We start from the raw sequence: 18760 nt of genomic DNA, 5'->3' as shown, positions 1-18760 counted from the left end.
TGTAGTAGTAGAAATAATAATAATATCCTAGTTTCCCCTGATTAGCATGCCTACTTCATCTAGCAATCATTGATGAGGTGAACAGCCCTTCAGCAAATCTCACTGTGTGAATATAATACAGGGTGAAAACAGTGTTAAGAAATGCCCAATCCACATTTTGGCTGAAAAATTCTATACCCACCCATTGGGAAGTAAGCCTCATTGAGTTAAATTACTTTCAAGTAGACTGTAGGATTGTACTGTAAACTGTCTTTACAATGTAGCATCCCCATTTCCATCTTTTCTTAACTATACTGTACTCTGTATTTGGGAAGGGGGGGTTCCATTCCTTCTAGGATTGCCATATGTCCTCTTTTTCCAGGACACGTCCTCTTTTTCATGGGTATGTAAAATGAAAGTCGTTACTGTATAGCGATCCATAATTAAAAGTAGAAGTCAACAAATGTGTCCTTTTTTTGCTCTTCAGAATATGGCACCTTACTTCTTCCTCCATTAAACTGGCCCTCACAAAATTGGCCAGCAAAGTCATGACTTCTTTAGTCCATCCCTTTTACATCCCCCATTTGTCTTAGTGCTTACTGAAAAAGGATCTATGAATAGATTTCTGTTTTCAGTTAAAAGCAGTTGCAACATACTCTACTGGCAGTTATTCCGCTCAATTAAATAGGGCGTATTGGGGTGCAGTTTTATGTCTAACCATATGTGTAACCATTCTTAATGCCCTCACAATTCCCAGAGTTCCTTGCAGGGCACAATGGCCATTTACTGATTTAGGTTGGCAAGATAAGACAATATCCGTACTTTCAATTTAAACTGATTTAATTGCCACACTTTCATGCACAGTATCCTGGTAATTGCAGTTTTCTGAAGGCTAGTGAACTTCTAACAGAGAAACAGCTTTTGCAGTTGAGTAATACAGCATGCTGAGGGGAAATACTGAACCCCCCATTAAGATATACTCTTGAGTTCTTGTTGATTTTGGTGTCACAGTTTGGCTTATTATCTTGGCAGTGCTGGCAACAAGCAGCTTCATACCTACGACTCTTTTTAAATCTCATTATATCCAGCTTGAGATGCAGAAGATGCTTAACCCTCCTTTGGTGATTCCACACTATTTAATATTACAATTCAGATGTATCCACCAGTAACACTTTACATATTTTAAAAACTTTGTCTTTTAAATGCCTCTTTGAGGTAATCTGATTCAGTCATTAAAAAAAAAAAGCCCACTAATCCATTTTCAATGGGCAATGAATTATTTAACACTGTATTTGCGGGAAGAATATACTATTGATAGTTGCCTAGGAGGCATAATTGGGCTGCATCTTGCTGCCTAAGACAGCTGGAAGTTTCTGTTTCTTTCCAAGTTAGAATTTTTAAATATGGAAATAGGGCACCTTAACTTTCGAAGGATCTATAGGAAAAAATAACTAGAAGTTAAAAGGGAAGACTTTCAGAATATATTAGCTGGATACACTTTATCCATGTTTAAAAAATAATAATAATCAAACGTTGTGAAATAACCACAGTTCTGTTTGTTATGTATTATCTCCAGACAGCATTCATTTATTTTCACTTATCTAAGATATGCCAGAGATGGCCTGATGGATGAAAAGTAAAAAAGAAAGCCCAACAAAACACAACTCTGATATCTGTCAGTGAATATGAGTACAGTCCAAGGAAAACAGCTTTGAGAACTGACATTACAAAGGGCTTTTAGGCACACTGTCAGTGTACTGATTGTGACTCCTTTTTGATGCCAGTATGTGTGAGGCTTGGAAGTTTTGAACATCCCACAAAAAGTCATTTTTACTTTACAATCTGGGTTTTAAAATGAATGTTTTACAATATACCAGAAAGTCACTAAGGAACCACAACACTTTTTGGCTTCTTGGTGCTGCAGACTTATGGCAGACAATTTTTAGAATTCAGCTTTTGTTAACTCCTAAAAACCCTTTTACTGTTTTTATTGGTTTCTGCTGTTCATTTTTTTGGAAAAAAAAAATCTTGCTGCTGCCATCAGTAGTTCCTTAATCCTTTTTATCTTTTTAGAAATACTGAATGCCAGGAGAATAAACATAAAGGAATAGGCTGAGTGGGTGGTGCTAGTGATAGGGTGGTGGTGGACAAATGCCTTCCCCCAAAATTCCCTGTACAGTGTCTGCGCACTGTCTGAATTAGAAATATAGAATGTCAACAGAATGTCAACTGTTTCAAAATGTCTAAGTTTGTAATAAATTCAAAGAGCTGCTGTAGGCTAGTCCAGAGGCTTGGGCTAGAGTGCATTTGGGGAGGGGGGCTTTTGAGTCTTTCTCTTTGAGAAACATAAATTCTTCAGGCACATGGAACCAATTGCAAAGTTCTTTGGATATTGGGCACAGCTTCTTGCTGTGGTAATTTTAACTTTTCTTGAAATGGAATTTGATTTTTTTTTAAAAAAAAAAAAAAGCAGCAGAAGCAGATAGTTTCTTTAATATATATAATTTATATAATTTTTGCCCCATCCTACCTCCTGAGAGTTCAGAACTGTGGACAGTGGGTGTCTTTATCTTGTTTTCATTTAACATTTAAAAGTTGACTAGGTTGGTAAGAGACTGTGGTTTACTCATTTAGCTTGATGCTATAACTGAAGATTTGTCCCCAGACTTTGCTAATCTCAAGTCCAATAGTCCATGCACAACAGAAGCTGGATTGTTTTACACAAAATTGAACAATAGGGCAAGATGAGAGCTGATGGATAGAAAAATGACGTAGGGGCCAAAGCTGATGCAATGCTCTTCCCTCATGGGATAGTATCCACCAAGAATATCCACAGATAAAAAGCATCAAAGTAGTCATGTGAAATCCATATAGGTTATTACTGTTCTGTATTTACTACTTTTGCACATCTTGAAATCTGTTCAGAAACTGCCACACACATATCATGTCTATCATGAGCCAATTTCAAGCATGCAAAAGTGCCAACATGATCTGAAAGGGTTACATTTTAAAAAGTGAAATTAAATTTAAAAATGTAATTTTTTTTAATCATCTGATCCAATAAAAGAACATAAGTGTTTTTGACAAGTTGAAACAGTTTTGTTATCTATGTTTGGCCATTGCAGCAAAGAAGTCATCCAGAAAGCAGGTGCTGTATATCAAATTAGCTTTTTAAAGAAAATGGCTTCTCTGCAGAATACTCTAAGTGATTTGTTTTGATTTTGCTCTCTTTAAAAGCTCTAACATACTTTTCTGTAGTTTCAGATAAAAAGAATGGCCTACTCGGTTCCAACACAAAATTTTGTAGCCATTTCAGATGTGCATCCAAATCTTGCTCGTCCTGTAGGTCTTGGTGACATAAGTCTTTTTTGTTCTCCAGTGAAACTGTATATCACTATATTATATTACTGCAAAATTATGTAATTGGTTTGTCTTTATATACTCACAGCATTGGCATAATTATTAGGCACAAAGTATGTTAGCTTCTCTTTGTGTACCCTCAGAAAGTGAAAACTGATACTTCTGTTGACCACAGAGTGTGGATGCCACAACTATTGATGTTGACTGGACAGTTCATTGACTGAAGTATCAGAGACTTCTTTGTATTTTCTTTAAATAGATGTTGTGTTGATAATTTCTACAGAGTCTGCATTATAGTATCACAATACATTGGAAATGTATTCTTTTGGACTATGGACACCAGATTGGAAGCTGTGAGCGTTACTCACATGGATAGTCCCATTCATGCACAGCTTCCCTTGACTTCCCTTGAGCATTTGAAAAAAATGATAATTGAGGCAAAAATTTCCATCTCTGTCTGTTGTTTCTTAACTATTAAATGCATGTCAGTGTTCCAGAGAGAGCAAGGATTTGTATGGATACTGGTGTATGTGCATATCTCCGTGTACTCTGACCTCAACAAGCACACATTGCACCTTTCAATCAGATCTGCTCAGAGTTGAGCCCCAAGGCATTTTGCCCCTATAACTTCTGCATTATAACTTCCTAGAACTCATTATGATCATTGACAGGTGAACCTGCTCATAATCTGGATTCCATATTAAAAATGAAGGTTGAATATCCAAACTGCCCGTTACATCCAAAGATCTTCAGCCTGGTTCTATACTGCAACCGTTAAAGTAGCTAAAGCTATGCTGCTTTCTCCTATTTGTGATTAGTAAGCTGTAGTATCTCTTGTGCTGCGTGTGTGCACTCACATGCTGATAGCTGTTACATTACAAGCGTTGCCAATGGCCTTGTGTTCCACATCAGTTCAAGTCCACACCCTCCTTCAAAGCCCCTGGCATGGCACAGCTGCATCATGCAGGAGTTGCTGAGCACTGGTACATTTGTACCAACATCTCTAGCTGCCCAATTCACATAGCAGAATCAACTCACAGGACCAGATCAAAGGGATAAGGCAGGAATGGGGAACCTGTAGCCCTTCAGAAGTTGTTGGATTCCAGTTCCCATCAGCCCCAGACAGTGCAGCTAATGGAAATTGATGTTAGGAGCCATAGTATAACAATATTTGGAGTGCCACAGGTTTCCCATTCCTGGGATAAGGTGCTATCTTCACCTGGTACAGTAATGATGCTGAGACAATGGCACTGGATCCCATATTTCAGTGTTTGCATTGTGGAGGTTTAGCATGACTTAGCAAAACTAAAAAATGTTGCATACAGAATATGGGTGGCAACTACGTACAACACATTGAAAATGTATACCGTATATAGCTTTATTGTTTTATATTTATACTCTTCTCTCATTCATTTTTGATATAGTAAAAAGAAGTATTATTTTGCAGATGGCTGTACTTGTGCGGGTCCTAAACCTCAGAACAAGACATTTAGTCTGCAGTCGTAAACATGCTAATCTGGGAGAAGTAAGCCTCACTAAACTAAATGAGGCTTACTTCTGAGTTGACATATTTAGGATTGTCATGTTAGTCTCATTACATTCAATCTGGATTACTCTCTCAAGGAAATGTGTGTAGGATTGCAGCCTAAGGATTATTAAGTATTTTAGGGACCAACAACAGAGTGTTTGGGGCCTGAAACTCAGATGGCTTACTTAAAGTCCTGACAGGGGCAAGAGAAATATATTTGTATCTCCCAGGACTTTACTGTTCATCCTAACACAAATGGCACACATACTACCGTATTGTGAACTCTTTGTTGATTTTAACATAAAATAAGAGTAGTAATTTCCTCCTATCAAAAGTTAAAGAATGTATTACAAGGCCATAGATTTCTTCAAGGGATGTTTCTTTGGCACTGAATTGAAAGCACATGAAATATTCTCTTGTGGGGTGAATGTATTTGGCCAAAAGATTTTATTTAATGTACAGCATTGAGAGTATCAATGTATGTACCAAGCAAGAATTTAATTGTAGTTTTATTTGATAAACAAATAATGCTTTCAATCTGGAAAAGAAATATGGTTTATTTAATGTCAGACATTAAGTAATTCATATTGAAGGAAGCTAGTAGTAGACTTTATAGTGTGTGACTTTATACATGTGAATCAGGAAGTTTTAAACATTTGACGTTTTATTATGTTTTTATATTCTGCTAGAGAAACCCAGCCAGATGGGTGGGGTATAAATAATAAAATTATTATCATTATTATTATTATTTATAAAATAACTAGCTCTGATAAAATCAATTCTACAACATTATTTCAAATAATATTATATATAACTGAAGCACTATGTTACTGTTTTAAGTTATGTGAATGCCAAAGGTCAAAATGAAGTAAGATGAAGATATAAAATAAAATAAACGAGTAAAAATAACGAGTTTGGAAAGTGTCAGCAGAAAATCCTGGCAAATGGACACAGAAGTTTATTTTCTCCTTTTGATTGGTTAAATGGTATGACTAAAATATCTCAGAATTAAGGATATCTAAAAGAGGTTTAGGAATATTTCTCAAGCTTTTAATTTGGAATTATGGAATTTCACTTTGTTAAAAGAGTCAAATAATGTTGTAAATATAAATTTTAAGAAGACTTTGAAATAAATACTATTGTAAGCAGAGTCTTAGAACATATTTGGGATTCCAAGAACCAGCTCTCTATTATCAGCAGAATTATACACAAGATATTCTGCCATTTAATTAAATTACTGTGAGTTAGGAAATGAAACATTTTGAATGCGAATTAATAGAATGCACGTTAAGAAAGCTTTCAAAGACCTGAGGGAATTATATTTCATTGCAAACATACCCTGAGTGAACTTATCCAGATAAATGCTGGAATAGTTTTCTTGCCCCATCTAGTGACTGAAAGGCACATAGAAATCTGCAAGCCTATTTTTCAACAGGTGTTTTGTTCATTCTGTTTTCCCGAAACCCAATTCAAGAATGTAATGTGGTGTGCTGGTTTGGGGGTGGGGTGGGGGGTAAAGCTAAGAGACCTAATGTTTGGAGTCCTTTTAGGATATGACTTCTTATCTTTGGGGTTTTTTTAAACTAAGCCAGCCAGTTCACTAAACATTACAGTGTTATTGTTTCAACACTACTGATACAAATCTGCAAAAGAATCTTTGTTTGGTGGTAGTTGTTGCCTTTAAGCATAGGTATTTCCTCTAAAAGTCTAAATAAATGCATATTTTAAGGGCTTAATGCACAACATACCCAAATTCATTTACTGCTTCCCCACGCACCTACGTTTTTAAAAAGCATAGCAGTTTCTGAGAAAGGGAAAATTCATGTGGAGAAGTGGTAGAAAGGGAAAGTTTATGGAACCCCTACCTTCTGTGTCACTGTTCACAACTGCCATCTTGGGGAGTTGATTTAGCTTAGCAAAAATGACTGTTGTTTAGCTTAGCAAAAATGACTGTATGTAACATGCAGCTAGCTACCCTGCTGAGAGTTCATGATGGTATAGTAAAAAATAGGAGTTTCTTTAATAGTGAAGAAAAATTGAAATGCTCCTTTTATGCCACTGTGCAGACATGGGAAATCACATGGCCTCCATCTGTCATGGATACTTTAGTTGAGATTCCTGCATTGCAGGGGGTTGTACTAGATGACCCTTGGGGCCCCTTCCAACTCTATAATTCTATGATTTAAACGACTCAGGAACTTGTACCCTAATTGGTTTGACTTTGACATGCCCTTAGCCTATTCCGCAGTGTGCATAAGCTGCTCACTGCCTGTGTAAGTGACAAAAAAGTATATGTTTTCAGGTAAACATTTTCCTTACAGAGACTGAGAGATGTGGGGTCTTTGTATTATTTCCCAGTCTTCATCTTTTAATATATTGAGAAAATCACTTAGGTTGTTAATTTATTGATGCTTCTGTAGAATAAGTGCATTAAAATAGAAACAGTTAAATATGCTTTTTATTACTGAAGGACAAGAAAGTCTGTGAAATCAAATACATCCTGTACATCTGTATTTGATGTATATATTCTGTAATCTCTTTTTTCCCCCAGAGTATAATTGGTATGGTGATTGGGAAAACAGATGCCAAAGGCTTTCCAGACAGAAAAAGTAAAGTTCTTTTAAGCCACAATTTCTCTTTTTTTCTGGCTCTATCTTCAATCCATGGTTTTTCTAACCAAAAAGCATGTGCATCAACTGGTGGGGATATTTTATGCAAAAACTATATTGAAATTAAAGTGTAGATTAACAAAGCTCTAAGAGAGAGTAACAACATGTTAATTGAAATAAGCATCTCATCAACTTGCTGATCCCTTGCTGAAACCTGGCTTAACATTTTTAAGGGCACCTGCATCTGCTAGGGTTAGTTAACATAGCACTGAATTTCCCACTATTTTGTAAGCATCTGACGATATCTGATGATAGCGGAATATTTCATTCCATGCAAAGTTTTTGCCAAAACAATGAGGCACTTGCACTGCTAGTCTCTGCCTAAACTGCAATTGAACCAGCCATGGCACCATTTTTCTCCCATTCATGAAAATATAATATTTTAATTAAAAAAGGAGTGACCTCTAGTGGTAGTTAATGAGATTGTTCTCCTTTGCTTTATACTAGTTGTAGGGAACTTTTGGCCCTACAGATGTTGCTGAACTACAACTCTTTCCCAGCCACTGACCATTTGCTGGGGTAGATGAGAGTTGTAGTTCAGCAACAGCTGTATGGCCCAAAGCTCCCCTCACCTGCTTTATACCTGTTTCTCATTAAGTGATCCTTTGTCCAAATCCAGCTTGTCAAGCTTTTACAGCCACTCCTCTTCCTCTCTTATCATCATTTCTTTGCTCCTGCTGCTGCTGCTGGCACCCCAGCACTGACCTCCATATTTCTTTATCATATCCCATATGCACATCATAAGGGGAAATGGTGGCTGATACTATGGTGATGACAGCCTCCACAACCAATAGGTGTCTGAGACAGATGACAGTTCTGAAGTCAATTTGATTGAGGTGGGCTGTTTTCTGCCATAACTTAACACTGGGCAGAATGTAACAATAAGTACACAATATTTTCATGTGACTTACACGGAATTAAAACTTTTAACTGGATTCTAAAACTGTCTCTGTTTCTTGTCACTGCAGATATTGGATCAGAAAGGTACACTTTTAGCTTCACTGTCCGCGATTCGCCATCTTATTTCATAAATGTACATTCTTGGGGAAGAGAGGACTATATTAAATCACTTTCAGAAAGCTTTAGAGTTGGTGACTGTGGTGAGCTGGAGTTTATTCCGAACATATTTCAATTTCAGTATGTTTCCCTCCTCTTTAAATCAGTATAATGTGTTGTGGTCCTAGTGTGTTATCCTTCAAAGAGTTGTGGACTATTTAATTGGAACCAAATTTTTTAGTTAGATTGAGTGAGAGGGGGGAAAGTAAACTAAAAAGAACCAACAAGATTCAGTATAATAAAGCTGTCATCAAGAGACATGGACTGAAAAAGTAATCTCCCAGATTCCCTCTCAGATGCTAAGCTTTTACTGTTTCAGTCTTCTAAAAACGGTCCATAAATTTAATAATAATAATAATCCAGCCAGATTTAAGCAGTTAAGGCTGAAATTGTATGCAGGTACCCAGGAGTAAAGCTGACTGAAAATTATTAGAACTGGATTGCCAGTGTCTTGCTGAATGAACTTGTAAGCGGTCATTTAAATCCATACTTATGTGGCTTTCCACTGTTTCCCCTTTTATAGTCATAATTGAAAATCCTTTAGTTCAGACAAAAGAGGCTGAAAAGGAAGAAAAATTCAACGCTACAACTCCTAGGTAACTGTAAAGTCAGAATCTTATACCCTAAATAAGACGAAAACAAGTGGCATATTCAGATTCTTGACACCAGATGATACAGATGTTACTCTTGAAAAAATTATATAGCTGTCTGGCAAGGGTTTAGTTAGTGTCCTCCACTAATGCTACAAAATGACCTGACAGCCAATCAACACCAAACAGTTATCAATTACACATTGTGTCCAGATTTTCACTTTTTGAAATATGGCAATTCTAACATCTCTTAACACTGAAACTATTGTAATACCCTGTACTGCAGCATAGAAATGAATCTTAAACTCAGGGCTCATCCACACTTACCTTTTGCCCTGTGCTTTCTAGCAACAGGTCCACAATTTAAAGTGCTGTGTCTGAGCCCCCCTCCCCCCCCCCTTTTTTTTTTTTTGCCTTGGCACTTTCCCTGAGAAAACCTGCTCTTTAATGCTTAATCAAAACAAATATCAGTTTGTGTCTTCATAGATTGCCATTTGTTCTGATTCAGCAGTAAAAAGCAGGGTTTCACGGGGAAAGTGCAGGGCAAAAAAGCACGCACAGAGCTTTAAAGCATGGATGCAGCACAAAAGGAAGTGTGGAGGAGTCCTCAGTCGACATATACTAGGTATTATTTGACTCCATTCAATGTAATTATATTGGGTAGAAAACTGCAAAACCCCTGCATTTTGCAGTGCCTCACAAACTGAGTAATTGATACATCAAACTGGGGTTCATACCCCAAAATCCAAAATTGTCTGAATCACTTTGAACTGGTGCCAAAGTTTTGCAGTGGTTTTGCAGCAGTTGTACTCACACCAACTCTGTGAGATGGAGAGATAGTGAGTGGCCTAAGGTTGGCCCATGGCTATTTGTATAGGGACTCTATCAATTACATCACACTGGTCCTGTATTTGCTGAATTACAGCTTTTTTCAAGTCTTGTTTTGAGCACCCTTAGGTGTTAACGGCTCTTAAAGTACCTTCAGTTACTCACAGCAGATAGCTGAATTGCAATGTCAAAAGTATTTCTTATTGCAACACTAAAATATGCAGAACTATCTGCTTCCAGAGCTTAGAGTAGGTTAATCATCCATTCCCCCCCCCCCCATGAAGCGGTGTCAGTGTCAACTCTGCCTGCCAATGACTTGACTTCTGTTTGTACAAAGAAGCCACTATTCTCTGGTATCAATTGTAATGTGCTTTTCACAACATCAGTATAACACCAGTATTACAATAACCCATAACAATTAAGAGTTCATAATATAGGGAAAAGCCTTTAGTAGTGATGAGTAAAGTATTGTTTGTGTTGTGCATGTCAGCTGCTACAAACTGCTCCTCAGTGAGAATCATTCCGTGGTTAAAATCTGTCCCCACTATGAAGTTGACACCAAACTACTGTCCCTGTTGAATCTACCTGTGAAGAACCCTCAAGATTTTTACTCTCTGGCAGACATTGCAGCCAATGGACAGAGCCTGGAAGGAAGAATCATTAATATTCTTGCAGCTGTCAAGTCGGTAAGTCAGAAAAACTTTAACATATTGGAGAGCTTCTACTGTAGCCCGGTGGTCAAATTAATTTATGTATAGTTAAGGATTTATTGGACCATCTCTGATTGGAGTTGTCTCCTTTTGTCTTGGTCAGCAGCCAGTTGGCTTGATTTAATGCCAAGGAAGGTTTGCAAGTGATATTAATGAAAAAATTCATAAACAGCACATTTTACAAAGCCTTCATGTCCCTAGGCTGGCACCCTGAAGCAGCACAATATAAGGAAGTTTATTTAAAGTCTTTTGACATTCACCCACAGATTAGTTTTTAACTATAAGATTAAGCATGAATGCTAAATTGGTTTATTGATTTAGCACATGTCTCACTGACCCTTCATCTTTGTCCTCTTAAGAAAGTAGGAAGAGCCCTGCTGAATCAGCGCACAGGCCAATCTAGCCCAGCATCCAGTTCTCATAGTAGCCAACCAAATACTTAACGCATGGGTAGGCAAACTAAGGCTAGGGGGCCTCATCTAGCCCAATTGCCTTCTAAATCCAGCCCGCAGACAGTCCTGGAATCAGCGTGTTTTTATATGAGTAAAATGTGTCCTTTTATTTAAAATGCATCTCTGTGTTATTTGTGGGTCATAGGAATTCGTTTCTTTTTTTCCTTTCCAAAATATAGTCTGGCACACCACAAGGTCTGAGGGACAATGGACCGGCCCCCTGCTGAAAGAGTTTGCTGACCTCTGACTTAAGGGAAGCCCACAAGCATAACATCGGCACAACAGCACTTTTGCCACTGAATAGGAATATGCTGCCTCCAACAGTGGCGGTTAAACATTGCTGTCATATTAGCATTAAGAACATGAAACACTTTTCTTTCTTACATACTCCATTCAACGAGGGCACAATCCATTAAGAAGTTCTCTTGCACAGGCCCCATTGCAATTAGCAGGACCTATACAATACCATGCTAAATGCCATGGTGATTGCTGTGTGCAAATGCCATCCAAATCTATCAAACTGCGCTACTTACTTGGTATCACAAATCACACGAGTCTATACAAGTTTCTGGCATCTTCAGTTAAAAAAAAAAGCTGAGTCTACAAGTGATGAGAAATACCTCTCTCTGCCCAAGAACTTGAACAGTAATTGCTACTCAGAATACACAATACTGGACTATATGGTCCACAGGTCTCACCTGAGTTAGTATAAGGCAGCTTCATATGTTTACCAGAGTGGGGGGTATCTGCAAGTCTCCAGCCTTATGTTCGCCACCAGTTAGTGATTATCTCCTGCAAATATCATTTTTTCCAGCTGATTTTCAAGAATTCAGTTGGGCTTACTTTTTATTTTGGAGACCCAGTTGGAAGAGGGCAGGCAATAAGGAATGAATAACATTAATAGGGAAGAATCAGCAAGCAAAGGGAGGCATAAGTACCCACTCTTACCCACTGTTATCTCCCCTATAAGTGCCTCAGAGGAAAACATGGGGTTTGGTAATCTATATGTCTCCTTACAGTGTGCAGTTCTGCCCTTAGAAAGTTGCTATGGTAAATGCTTTTCTACTCTATTGCAAGAGTACTCATGTAGTCTTTTGAATGTAAAAATTCAATAAACTGGAGCAGAGCTGCTTACTCTCCTTCAGCAATGCCCTACCATTTTGCAAGTCCTTCATTGGATTCATTTTTCTGTGAAGAATGAGGTGCACATGCACACTGAGAGACTTTAATTGCAGCCAGCCCTGCTGAAGTGTTTGTAGTGCGGACCAGTGGTGGAAGCTACCCATTGTGACTGCTGGGGCAGAAGCCAGGGAGGCTAAGAGTAGGCAAAACCAGGGCCAGTGGCAGGCAAACCCAACGCATTGTAGTTTTGTCCCCTCCTTCCTCCCTACAAGAGCAATAATGATACTAAGGGGGAAGAAGCTGGCAGCCAATGTTCCCTCCCCCCTGGACCTGTTGTAAGTGCAATTACAAAAGCTGGGCACCACCTCTCTGCCGAGCGGTAGCAAGATTACAGGGGGTTTGAGGCATTCACCCTGGGCTCCTTTGGAGAATTGAAGACATGGTGGATACTGTTGTACCTTTAAGAAATATGGTTTATCAACATATTTACACATTCACTCTGCATGAAGGGAATCCATATTTTACAGCAAGGTCATTTCAAGAGGGGGTTGTTCCCCATAGCAGTATAGCACTGGAGGCAAAAGTATTTCTCCTAGCCAACCTGCCCAAAATGCATCTCAGTCTTTTTTCTCCCTTCCTTTTCCCAGCACACCTTGCTAAAAACACTCTTTTCCTGTCACCCCACACCTAGCTACCCTGGCAATCTGACTACTCAGGCCAAAGATTCCTCTTAGAATGGACCACCAACATCTTTGTCATGTTAATTTCTCTATCCCAGGTGAGGCACTGGCTTGGAAGAAAGCTTAGCCTGTACTTTTCCACTGGCCTCCAGTTCTTCCCTTCAATACTCCAAAAACCAAAATTCTACCATTTATTAATTTCTAGGGTTTGGGGGGTCCCCCCAATCTATAACACCACAAAGGGAGTCAGGTGGCAGCTGGCTAAGGGCAGAGTGAGGCAGGCTAATAGACCAGACTTCACTGGTGTGGATAGCATAGACATAAATATGGGGATACACTATTGCTTTTGACAAGGTTGGTGTGTGCGCAAGATGAATATTGCAAATCATTTGTTGTGCACTTTACAAAGGTTGGAGAACCAAAGTACTTCACCACTTCGGACAGACGAAAGGGTCACAGATGTGAAGTAAGGCTGTATGATGAAACCGAGTCTTCCTTTGCAATGATATGGTAAGGTGTATTCTAAATCACAATCGAACTATACCCATTAATACAAAAATAAGAGGCTACACTGAACGTAAGTACATATTGCTATCATTAATTGAAGCTTCTTATTAATTGTGTGGTGTCTCTGATGATACAGAAGCATTCATTTAATGGCAGCAATATCCATTAACTTCTATAACATACAAGGCTGTCCAATAGAATGGTCTTGAATATATTACCCATTTCTATGAGTTATTGACAATTTCTCCCCTAAGGAGAGGCAGAGTGAAACAAAGCTGCAAATCAATTACAAAAGGTCATGTGGAGATGAGGAAATAAAAGAAGCCATTTAGTCAGTCAGACCATTGATGATCATTCCTTTTCAAAGCAACATATTGTCAAATAGCAACTATAGATTAACCTTTGCGTAAATGCTTATCATCAAGACTTTTATACATTAAAAATGCGTCAAAAAATTTATGGGAGAACATGTAGCAAATACTGTATTAAGAATGTAAGAGGAGCCCTGGTTACGATTTCTCTTTCAAGAGAAAACTAAATAAACACCACTGCTCTTTTAGAAAAACCAGATTACCTAGACAGAGAGGGAAGAATCTGGATAGAAAAAGAGCTTTTAATTTTACAGTCCTTCTTGTGTCTGGGCCAAGTGACATTTCCATGTTCTGAAGCCACAAGGCACAATTTAGTAGTTGTGATGTGCAAGTGCTCCTGCTGTTCCAATATGCAGATAAAGCTCAATGAGCATAGAAGGTGCTCTCATCTTCATCAGCTAGTGAACATTCTGGGAACATACATTTTCATAGACAAGAATGGAAAGCTTCTGCATGTGTGGGGATTTGAATTTGAATTTTGAAACAAGCTTTATTCTGGTTGCGCACACTCAACACATAAATATAGGTTAACATTTCAAGAACTGAAATGTTAGTTGAGAATGTAAATTGGTTAGGTGCAGAGCAACTGCTGCTATGCATGAGACATCCTGCTGCATGCAAGACTGACATCTGAATCCACAAGTATTATAATTTTGCTCACTTTCCCTTAGTCACTCAGCCACTTGGTCACAGCCATGATGCTTTTTGTATAGTTTTGACCTGTGCTCTTATGCTTATACAGTCTGGGTTCAGCATATGCCTCATAAACAAGGGATTCCCTGCTCCAGGTGTCAACCTCTTATAAATAGGACCTCCACACTGGCTCTGCAATTCCCTTCCTTAGTGCTTGTGACTGCTTGTTTTCAGAGGCAGAGTAAGATATATCTGTTTAGCAATTTGCTCAGCACCTATTCCGCCTTAAACCAAAGGAAAAGCAGTGCCCAACCTGGTGATTACAGAATGAACAATGCAAGTAGGGGACTGCAACCTAAGATGGGGAAAAGGTGATGGTAAGGAACACTGAGGTACTTTAAATGAATTCATATCTCCAGGGCCTGATGAGCTACTGCAATGTGCTCTACATGGGGCTACCTTTGAAGGTGACTCAGAAACTACAACTAATACAGAATGCAGCTAGGACCTGAACCAATGGATCCAAGTTACAAGAAAGAAGATCCTGATTAAATTCAGAGAGAACTTTCTGAAAGAGCTGTTTGACAGTGGAATAAACTTCCACAAGAGGGGGTGGAATCTCTTTCCTAGGAGGGTTTTAAGCAGAGGTTGGATGGTCATCTGCCACATATGTTTTAGTTGAGATTCCAGCATTGCAGGGCGTTGGACTAGATGATCCTTGGGATACTTTCCAACTCTACAATTCTATGATTCTTTGACATTTGTTACTTTTTATATTATTGTATCATTTTAATATTTGGAAGTTGCCCTGATACAAGAGTGTCAATATATTCTGTCAACACAAATTGAAAATATTAACATTTTAAACAAATAAACATTTGTATTAATTGAATGCTGCTATTTTTCTAGCTGGGACAATGAATCTATCCAGCTTGCACAGAGCTGGATGCCACGAGAAACAGGTACTTCTCAGTTTTTTATATATAGTATTTTTGCTGAGGTTATCACTAGTGTAAAGCTTTGCCAGTAATAACAAAATAATAAAAAATAATATTTTTCTTCCCAGTAATATTTGCATCAGATGTAAGAATAAATTTTGACAAATTTAGAAATTGCATGGTTGCAACTGTACTCTCAAAATCCATCATTACTACTAATCCCGGTAAGACATAATTCTAAAACCTTGTTAAATTGTCATAGAATGCCTTATATTATCCTAATGCTTTTATTGAAAATTTGTCTATTTATTTAATATATTTATTCTCTCAAGTTGGTATTCAGGGCAGCTTAGAACATTAAAATATGATGGCTTAGGACTTTAAACGCAGTTCTACTTGTTTAAAACCTACAGAATAATTCCCTGCCCATTTGCAACATTGAGTTTCTTTATAGCAATAGTTTAATACCACCTGTTTTACTAAGTGCCCAGCTCTATATCTATCAGTACTTTCTTTTTTCTTCTTTGTACATTTCAAAAGTTCCATCTGTACTTCTATTTCCTCCTAAAACCTCACCTGTGTTCAGTCTATGATCCTTATCTATTGACAATGCTACAATCCATCGTGCTGAACAGACACAAAGCCTTGGCTTTCTTTAATTTTCCTTTATTCCCCATATTTAGTCCATTCTATGTCATTATTATCCTCACACTACTCAGCCATCTGGAGATTTGCTCCTTCATTCATTCACTCACTCTTGGAGCTACCTCCTAAAAAAATGAGATGCCACTTCCCCCTTTTCCTTGAAAACCCATCTTTTATAAAGCTTTTTGTAGAACTCCTAGTCCCAATGCCCTGCTGTAAACTAAGTACTTAATAGAAACATTTTCTGTTCCTGTTTACCCCTGCCTCCATTTCCTTCTTCTCCCGTTTGTCTCTCCCTGTGATGAATTGTAGATTGCGAGTATTCTGAGCAGTACCCTGTCCTCTTGTCCTCTGTAAGGCACCATACACATTGATGATGCTCTATGTATATATAAATATTTGTATAGAAAATACGTGCCTTCATTACATATCTTTAGGTCCCAGGCAAAAACATTTTCTTTTCCCAGGCCTTTGCCTAATTAAACAATCTATGGCCTTTTAAACTAGGACGGGGTATTTCTCCTTTGTTATTATGTATATTTGTGTTTTTATACTGTAAACTGCACTGTATACTTAACTTGTTTACTTACTTAATAAATAAATAAATAAATTTCAGTCCCACATGTCCTTATTAAAAAGGATATAATATATTATGACTGGGAAAGACCTCTGCCTATAACAATGGAGGGCTACTTCCAGAAAGATTAGACAATTCTGGGATAGATGGTATCTCAATGTATGATCTTAAGGCACATGAGGCCACCACCTTGCTGAAGCTAAGCAGGTCTGGGTCTGACCCTGGAGTCCATGACAGAAGAAAGGTGGAATATATGTGTAAGAAAATACATTAATGGATCATCCACCTGCTTTACTATAAGGTGGTCTTATAGGTTTCATTTCTATCAACACAATCCTATATGTGTTAATTCAGACATAAATCCTGTTGACATCAGTGGACCGAATGCCTTGTGTGTAAAGAATTACAGCAATGTCTTTTCTGTAGCAGACATCAACCAAATACATGGAGCTAACCATTTAGCTAAAAAATCTCCCACAAACTATTTTGGCATTATGCAAGTTTACCTTTATTAATACTGCTTTGAAAAATATTTTTTCAAGATACACCAGAAGCAATCAATCTACACAACTTTATAAGAGAAAGTGCAGAAATGTTAGATTTGGATGATGAAATGGGAGATCATTTCAGAGATTCCATAAATGGTGAGTGTTTACCAAGTAGTCCTTTAATCTGATAGAAATATATTTTTTTAAATTAAAAAATTGTCCAGTAGCACCTTAGAGACCAACTAAGTTTGTTCTTGGTATGAGCTTTTCTGAGGCTGATGGACTTCCATTTCATGCAGCTCAATGTGGTGCCTTCCATGGTTCTAGATTCATGTATCTGAATCTAGACTGCTATATATTGCTTAGATTTACCCTTCTAAATGCAAACAGTTCTCAGAACACAGGCTAACTTTTTTGCTTACTTTTTTTTTTTTAAGGACAGCATGTATTCAAAGTTATTGCCACATACTTCAGAGGCAAATGTATGTTAAAAGTTCTCATGTACAATCCATTTGATGCTGCATGCCATTCTGAGAACTATTAACTAGGAAGTATGCTATAAACAGGGAAGTGTTCAGCGATCATGGCTCAGAGAATAAAGAGTGGACTTCAGTCTGGGAAATCATAAAAATTAATTAAAGTTTAACTGCTCTGGTTACAATACAAATGAATAACAGAGTCTTTTCTGTCCAATGGCATATTATGATTTTAAATGTTTTTTTCTTATGGTAAACTATATTTTATTGAAGTCCAAAGTCCACTAGTCAGTGGGAATTTTTTTTCTGTCTTTAAACTTCAGATCAAGTCCCTTTTTAAAAAGACAATCTTACTTTCCCCCCCTGTTATCTTTAGTACAGGCAATAGTTGATGTTTATACAGTGGAGCAATTAAAGATGAAAGCTTTGCAAAATGAGGGAAAATCAGAACCTTTCTATGGCATTATTTTTGCCTACATTTCTATGCTGAATATTGATAATGAGACAACTAAAATAATACGAAACAGATGGTAAGCACCTCATTAAGTGTCCTGGACATTTATTCTGCTCCTCACTCCCATTCCAAATCAGCTTGAAAAACTTCCATCTCTCTATTCCTCAAACCACTTTTTCCTCCTAACTCAGCATCAAAGCCTTTTCTGAAGTACTCTAACCTTATCTAACTTGCATGTCCAAAGATTCTTTGCTCTTCAGCCATCCTTCTTTCTTGCCTTTGAGCCAAGATAGCATGTCTATTCTATATTATACATTCTATTAATGTACACTCATAATTAAACAAGAAGCATATAAAAACAATGTGACAATTTCATCAGATATAATGAATAGGTATGTTAGATGCGTAATAACTAAACACACGTTCATTCATTTAAAATCTTGCCCCCTTTTCTTTTCTGCAGTAGCAAGTGCCACTATGTGGTCAATGAAGGAACAAACTCATGCTCCTTCTGTAGCAGCTTTGTCTCCTCCTCAGATGCCTCACTACTCTTTGCCAGCTTTGATGTACTAGTTGATCTGACAGACCACACAGGCACTCTCCATTCTTGCAATCTCTCAGATACAGTGGCTGAAGAAGCTTTAGGCTGCACGGTAAGAATGTATTAGAAATAGATCTCTTCTATTCAGGTTTATGG

The 18760-nt window shown here is 37.8% G+C and overlaps 1 protein-coding gene and 1 long non-coding RNA gene across 12 annotated transcripts in view; one reads left to right on the top strand and one right to left on the bottom strand.

Moving 5' to 3' along the window:
* The window catches only part of LOC307202566, a 14630-nt gene extending 14353 nt beyond the window's left edge, over positions 1–277 (bottom strand). The window contains exon 1 of the long non-coding RNA XR_013832930.1: positions 182–277. This is a non-coding gene — a long non-coding RNA (uncharacterized lncRNA). The remainder of the gene's footprint in view (positions 1–181) is intronic.
* Positions 1–18760, top strand: part of MEIOB (meiosis specific with OB-fold) — a 22079-nt gene that overhangs the window by 1416 nt on the left and 1903 nt on the right. For 5 of the 11 annotated variants that reach the window (XM_079952582.1, XM_079952592.1, XM_079952589.1 and 2 more), the window contains exons 2-12: positions 3238–3321; positions 7419–7476; positions 8505–8636; positions 9116–9188; positions 10501–10696; positions 13384–13484; positions 15395–15447; positions 15552–15647; positions 17188–17289; positions 17986–18139; positions 18527–18716. In XM_079952582.1, the coding sequence (XP_079808708.1) occupies positions 3238–3321; positions 7419–7476; positions 8505–8636; positions 9116–9188; positions 10501–10696; positions 13384–13484; positions 15395–15447; positions 15552–15647; positions 17188–17289; positions 17986–18139; positions 18527–18716 (1239 nt within the window). Of the gene's footprint in view, positions 1–254; positions 906–1621; positions 1763–3237; positions 3322–7418; positions 7477–8504; positions 8637–9115; positions 9189–10500; positions 10697–13383; positions 13485–15394; positions 15448–15551; positions 15648–17187; positions 17290–17985; positions 18140–18526; positions 18717–18760 lie in introns of those variants that run through there. The other 6 variants (XM_079952590.1, XM_079952584.1, XM_079952583.1 and 3 more) reach the window with 5 other exon arrangements.

Source organism: Podarcis cretensis, assembly GCF_951804945.1.
Source record: "Podarcis cretensis genome assembly, chromosome: 14".
NCBI lineage: Eukaryota > Metazoa > Chordata > Lepidosauria > Squamata > Lacertidae > Podarcis > Podarcis cretensis.
This window is presented reverse-complemented; position numbering and strand designations above follow the sequence as displayed.